The sequence below is a fragment of the Berghia stephanieae genome, chromosome 1 (assembly GCF_034508935.2).
Source record: "Berghia stephanieae isolate SIO BIC M18660-M18661 chromosome 1, UCSD_Bste_1.3, whole genome shotgun sequence".
Classification (NCBI taxonomy): Eukaryota; Metazoa; Mollusca; class Gastropoda; order Nudibranchia; family Aeolidiidae; genus Berghia; species Berghia stephanieae.
The window spans coordinates 117,776,377-117,783,469 of record NC_088360.1 but is presented as its reverse complement, the minus strand read 5'-3'; the positions used below and the strand labels follow the sequence as shown (position 1 = coordinate 117,783,469).

Genomic DNA, 7,093 nt, shown 5'->3' with positions numbered 1-7,093 from the left:
TATAAGCTACATTAGAATTAAATATTTAATAAATAAAATATAATAAAATTCCCTTTACTCATCCCATAGGGGAAATTTGTCTCTAGGGTCTATTCCAAGGGAAGACTCGAATAACCCAGGCGTGAGCCGCAATGCAGCGCCGCAAATTGAGCTAAGGCGAGGTGACTTGCTCAAGGCCACACAACGCAGCGGCGGGTGATCGAACTCTTTCGGGTAGGAAGCAAAGACCGTACCGCTGAGCCACGCCGCCTCCCATTGTGTTCACAATAGGTGCTCATAATTAATCATCGATCACGACAGACAGTTCCAAGTCTGCAATCTGGTGCATATCATTATTTATAAATTTAGAAACTCAGAGGGAAAACTTTTATTTTTTACAGCATTGTGAGTATTGAACCCTAGACGTAACAAACAAAAAAACAAAAACAAAATCCGAATCCGCTTATAAGCACGATCCGGCTATAAGCACGCTCTGTTTGATTCTGAGGATCGTGCCTGATACACTAACAATATTCAAATAGGTAAACAAATGAACACATGACGTGTGTACATTCTACATTTTATATTGTAGAAAACAAGCCTTTATATCTATGGATTAGGACCCTCAAAGTAAAATGCACCCTTGATGCCACCCCCCCCCCCCCCCCCCCCATAAAATCCCCTCAAAATGGGTAGACGTTTGTTAGATATGTTCTTGCTTTTTTCCCCCCTGCAATTGTCAAGTTTTTTAACAGTAACAGCAATTAGCCTTTTTCGTACCAATTTGATTGGCTTAGTGCCATAAATTTTACTCAAAATTGAGTGAGACAACAAGCATATCTTAGCCGTAGGGAAACGTCTGCAGCGGGTTAAAGACAATTATCTTCTTGGTTTAGGCTGGTCTATCCATCCCTAGTGCCGGCCTTGCTAGTGATTGGCCAAGTGAAGGAAATGTCGAATTTTGTGATTATCAACTACGTTACCGACCTGGTCTTCAGTTGGTCTTGAAAGGTGTCAATTGTAGCATAAGAAAAGCAGAAAAGGTAGGAAAGTTAACTACAGATCATGTTGTTTTGTTTATTTTGTTATTGTTTTTGTTATTCGTTTTTTTTTAAGTTGTTTTTTTTTTTTTTACTTTTCTTCATAGTCTGGGGTTTTATTGTTTTTTTTTATATAGCCTATATCTTTTTTCTTTGCTTTGGAATTTAATTTTGTGTCTTATACTTATAGTAATTTCTAACTACTGGTGTTTAATCAATGTTTTAACTCTAGTACTATTTTCTAAAATTACTTTGGGAGCTACTTTGAATTTTTTTTCACGAATCGGCTACTACAGATACTAATTGAACTTGTCATTCTACATTATACTGGGCCATTGGGGGAGAGAGAGAGAGAGAGAGAGAGAGAGAGAGAGAGAGAGAGAGAGAGAGAGAGAGAGAGAGAGAGAGAGAGAAAACTCCGTTTATACTGAATATTCTTATATTTATGGTGGTACAAGTTTTTCACGGAAGTATGTATGTTAGTCCTAGACACTTTTTTTTCTACATTTTTCTTTGGTGGGACGGGGGTCATTTATTTAAAATCAGCGGAGGTAGTGTTGTTAGCGAACTCACCACCTAACCCCAAGAGCGCAGTTGGGTCCTGGATCCTGACGATGTGTTCACCGATTTGGCTGTGAGTGAGTAGCTGGATCTATCTAGATTTGGCAAAAGTAAAGGTGATTATGCGGGTGGGGGAGGGGGTGTCCCACCAACAGCTCAGTTGGTAAAGCACTTGCAAAGAGGTCGGTTATCAATCCCAGGTGGAGGTCAGTTATTTTTTTCTGATCCCCCCTACCTCTCTCTCTCTCTCTCTCTCTCTCTCTCTCTCTCTCTCTCTCTCTCTCTCTCTCTCTCTCTCTCTCTCTCTCTCTCTCTCTCTCTCTCTCTCTCTCTCTCTCTCTCTCTCTCTCTCTCTCTCTCTCTCTCTCTCTCTCTCTCTCTCTCTCTCTCTCTCTCTCTCTCTCTCCTCGTTTCTACTCAGCAGTGATTGGGTAGCTGGGTTTGTTGGATCTGGTGGATAATACCTTGCGATAGAGTAACGATTTATCCAAATGGTAGCAAGCAATGGCTACTGAAGATTTCACGTTTTAGAAACGAGGATAAACTCCAGTTCCGTGGTTTTATGGTTCTGAGTGACCACTAAATGCTACGTAGGAAAGAACGTCATTTCACAATAATATTCTTACTCACATTCTGATAAAATCAAGTAGCCGGCCGTTAACAGAAAAAGAATTAGTGTCAGGTCTCGTCCAGCGTATTACGTCTTGCTGTTGGCTAGAGAACCCTTGTAGAGCACTTTGAGCACGTTTAGTGGATACCGCGCGTTTTAAACGCTCGAGATTTTGTTTGTTATAGTGTATTTGTTCACAGTTAACTGAGCATAGCAATGCCTTATTTTATACCACTAAAGTCGTGTTTCCGTCATCAGTTCAGCCCTTTTACTATTGCTCATTCAAACTTTAAACCAATCTCTCCAATTACTTTTGTTGAGTGGCTTACTGATACTGATATTATAGCTTCTTATTTAAGGTGGGCATTGTAGGTCGCACTGGTGCTGGCAAATCTTCATTGACCCTTGCATTATTTCGCATCATTGAGGCTGCCGGGGGACTCATCCAGGTTGATGGAATCAACATAGCTAAGATTGGACTTCATGACTTGAGGAAGAAGCTGACAATTTTGCCACAGGTAAATTATGCCAAAAAGCTTACATCATGACAACTGCTAATTTCAAAATAGAAATGAACTACCTTTTTTTTAAAAAGTGACAACAGAATAGTTGATGTTACCAGACAGGAGTAAAATTATGTTGTCAAACTGGGGGGAAAATGTATTTTCAAAAAATGACGCATCGCGCGCATCGTGTCTTTTTTATTTTATTTTTTTCAATCTATTTCTTGTAAACTTCAGAAAGGTTTTCATTTGTTTCAATTGTGATTCGAAAGTATACATACAAAGATGTATAATGAAAATCTTCAATATAGGCAATATAGGTAGGTAACCCTGAAAGTTCATGAGATAAGTGCCTCAAAAAGCGAAGAAAGTTGTAAATGTGTTTTCACTGTCATTTCTTCAAGGATCCAGTTCTCTTTTCTGGAAGTCTCCGAATGAACATTGACCCCTTCGACGAATTCACTGATGACAAGCTGTGGTTGGCTTTAGAGCACTCGCATCTAAAGGATTTTGTTGCTGGACAGCCGGATGGACTAATGTACGAGTGCGGCGAGGAGGGAACAAACTTGAGGTAGTCTTTGCGTCTTTTCCCCAGTTTCGTGCAGTGCCAATATGTATCACTAATTTTAGAAGCACTATCAAATTATCCGTTTATTATCTTAATGTTTTAGGCATATATTAAAAAAACAGTAAATATTATTATTATTATTATTATTATTATTATTATTATTATTATTATTATTATTATTATTATTATTATTATTATTATTATTATTATTATTATTATTATTATTATTAATAATAATATAATAATAATAATAATAATAATAATAATAATAATAATAATAATAATAATAATAATAATAATAAAACAAATGATTATTTATCTGAAGGATTATTCATTTCAATCTTTAACTCCAAGGAAAAAAATCTCTACCATGAATGTCGAATAGTAGTCTGAATAGATTTGTTTATATTTTCGTGATTTAATTTCAGTTCTTCACGAGTTGAAATATATTTTCTCCACCGGACTGTTTATTGTATATCATGTATGCTTTACTTTTACTGTATTATTCTTGCTTAAGTTGATGAATTCTGGCAAAGCAAATTTTGTCTATACCATGTTTAAGAACCACTGATGGATTCACCGAGCTTTTTCTTCCAAGCCGGATTCAGTGACTAGGCACATATGATTTTATGTTTGTTTGTTTTTGGCTTTTTTAAAGCGTTTTACGGCGCTTGCAACACATTTGGGTCATATCAGCGCCAGTAAAAAGGAAGAAAAATGGATAGTAAAAACATTCTAGATGTACAATTAAAAGAACTTGAGGAAAAAGTAAGACTGGACAAAGGGGGATTTGAAGATTACAAGAGAACACCATCAGTGTACTTTGTTTGAGATCACCCAAAAGTCTCACCCAGACACAAGCACCCGTAAAGAGGAATACACTCAAATGTTAACAAATCATATGTTGAAAATAAAAAAAAATATCTAGATACATAACAGAGAGATAATCTACAAAGAAAAAAATATCACCTCCCAAAACAATAACGATACATTCAACTGTTTCCCTCCCCGCCAAGGACTCTGGCCAGGGTCAGGACAAAACTAAGTAAAGACAGAAAGCAATTGGAAAACAGATATAGAATTGTAGAAGACACAGCAAGTACCTCCCTGTCCACTATGGGAGGTCGGGAACCCCACCCAGCATTTGATTTTAACAAATTCTTGTTTTAGAGTGGATTAGAAGAGCGCAACATTAGGGAATGCACAAAAGATTTCAATCATATGTTTCATTTTGTTTTATGCGTCGTAGTGTAGGACAACGCCAGCTAGTGTGCCTGGCACGGGCCTTGCTGAGAAAGACAAAAATTTTGATACTCGATGAAGCCACAGCAGCTGTGGATATGGAGACAGATGCCCTCATTCAAGCCACCATCAGAAAAGCATTTCATGACTGCACCATTCTTGCCATTGCACATCGTCTTCAAACAATTATGGATTATGACAGGTATACTTTTTTTTTTAACATTATTTCCCCTTTATTACATCATTTTCTTATTTCAATTGTTTTTCTTCATATATTATTATTAATGCACGCAGTTATCGCCTTTGTAAGGTATATTAAAAAAAAAAGACCACAAAAAATAATTAAATGATAATAATAATAATAATAATAATAATATATTCTACAATCAGCCTTAACAAGAGCATGAATCGTTATGTAGGCAGTAAGACAACATCACACACACACATTTTTTTACAGATAATAAAGCCATAAATGTTATCATTGCCCCCCCCCCCCCCCCCACCCCCACCCCCTTCTTTCTTGCCCTTCATCCCTCCGGTCTATCTCACAGAGTAATCGTGATGGACGTGGGTATGGTCAAAGAATTTGATTCGCCTGAACGTCTTATCCAACAACAAGGTATATTCTATGACATGTGCAAGGATGCAGGATTAGCATGATAGATCTTGGTTTCCACCACACAAGACCAGCCATTGTAATAGAGTCGAATTAGACTAGGAAAATATAACTTCACTTTATTGTTACTATCATCATCATCATCATCATCATCATCATCATCATCATCATCATCATTATTATTATTATTATTATTATTATTATTATTATTATTATTATTATTATTATTATTATTATTATTATACTAAGTACAGAGCGGGTATATCGACAAGTTATATCGACATCACCCCTATATCGACATGACATCAAAGTCCCTTTTTTTTTCGCTAAATAACATTAGTAAAAATTATCGCCTATATCGACAGCAATTTTACCACAAAACGGTTATATCGACATACGAACCATTGATACCGGCAATAATTTGTCTTTAGGTAAAACAATTTAATAAGGTCAAGATATCTTGCAGTGAAGTAAAACACAGCAATGAAAATGCAGAGAAATCCCGCTGTGGTGTAAAATAACAGTCAAAGAAAAACCATGATTATTGTCCAATAACATCCTGTGAATCGTCATTGATCAGAATCGTGATGTCAACCGTCAAACCTAGCCCCGGCCATGCTATCACTATCATATCTCGGTTCTGATACCTGTAACGGGAAACCCGATATCAATATTCTTGGCTTTCAACAGATAAGCTAACGAGAAACGCTCCCCACATCGCCCACTGTCTATCTGTCTTCGCAAGCTGTACGGTCAATCCCGGTATGGAACCGAGACTTAGTATCGATAAATGAGACAGACCCCCCCCCCCCCCCCCCCCCCCCCCCCCCAAGTAAAGAATAAAAAAATAAAAAAATAAAAATGAAAATGGAACAAAATTATTTCTCAATTTCTCTAAAGTGCAGTGCAGTGCCGATGCTCAGCTCAGCGGTCTCGATATTATGGGCATGGCCAATCCACTATTACTGGTACTCAGTCTGGAGGCCACTCGACTAATTTTTTGAAGACGCCATTGATGTGGAGTCAGATGAGGATAAGGTACCATTGGGACCAGTTTCCGGCCATGCCACTATAGTAGCTGTCAAGATCCACCGCTGTTCTTCACAGCAACTTCATGAGGGCGCTTCGTTATTTGAGATCCTTGCCTGAGGAAAGGGTCCATAAAATTATTCTTGGCCGTCAGACACGGACCAAAATATTAGACTATTAATAAAGTCAAATGAAGTGAACCGTCATAAATTTCAAAATCAGCCCTATTAATAAAGGCCACCAAACAATCAAGACTGATTCCCTTGTTATTTTCTGGCATTTTCTCATTTGTTTCCCTTTCAATTTTGGAATGGCTGATATAGTCCTCACAATTACAAAACACCTTTCGAAAAACGGACTTCAAGAACAGTTCCAGTCAGCGTATCGCAAAGGACACAGCACAGAAACTCCCCTTATACGAGTAGTGAATGATCTTTTAGGTGTCCTCGACAGTGGGAACACCTCGATATAGATGGGCCCATGAAATATCAATCATTGAACTCAATTTACTCAAATGACAAATAACTTGGAAGTCTCTTAGCCAATTGTAAAGATACCAACATTTTCAACTGTGACCCAAATGAAAACATATTTTCATGATTGTATATTCTTGTTCTCCTCCTCTCCTAATCATCATCATTAAACCAAATTTACTAGTATCGTTGATGTCCTTCAAAGAAAAAAAAGTATGATTCCAAATACTCAAAACCAGCAGTGCCATTTCAAAGGACTCAATAACTTGATCAGAAAGATGAGGTATGGGGAAATGCCAGATGTAAACAGAATAAAAAGTCACGGGGTCAGTGCCAAACTCGAGATCAAATTGACACGACACCCTCCGCTGGAGAGAGAGAGAAAGAGAAAGAGAGAGAGAGAGAGAGAGAGAGAGAGAGAGAGAGAGAGAGAGAGAGAGAGAGAGAGAGAGAGAGAGTGGTCGCACAACCA

General features: G+C 37.7%; 1 protein-coding gene across 1 annotated transcript in view; it reads left to right on the top strand.

Annotated features, from left to right (window-relative positions):
- Nucleotides 1–5,912, top strand: part of LOC144962883 (multidrug resistance-associated protein 1-like) — a 53,945-nt gene extending 48,033 nt beyond the window's left edge. Inside the window, exons 30-34 of the mRNA XM_078896247.1 lie at nucleotides 876–1,022; nucleotides 2,550–2,708; nucleotides 3,098–3,264; nucleotides 4,511–4,705; nucleotides 5,055–5,912. Coding sequence (XP_078752373.1) covers nucleotides 876–1,022; nucleotides 2,550–2,708; nucleotides 3,098–3,264; nucleotides 4,511–4,705; nucleotides 5,055–5,163 — 777 coding nt within the window. The 3' untranslated portion in view covers nucleotides 5,164–5,912. The remainder of the gene's footprint in view (nucleotides 1–875; nucleotides 1,023–2,549; nucleotides 2,709–3,097; nucleotides 3,265–4,510; nucleotides 4,706–5,054) is intronic.
- Nucleotides 5,913–7,093: the final 1,181 nt, after the last annotated feature.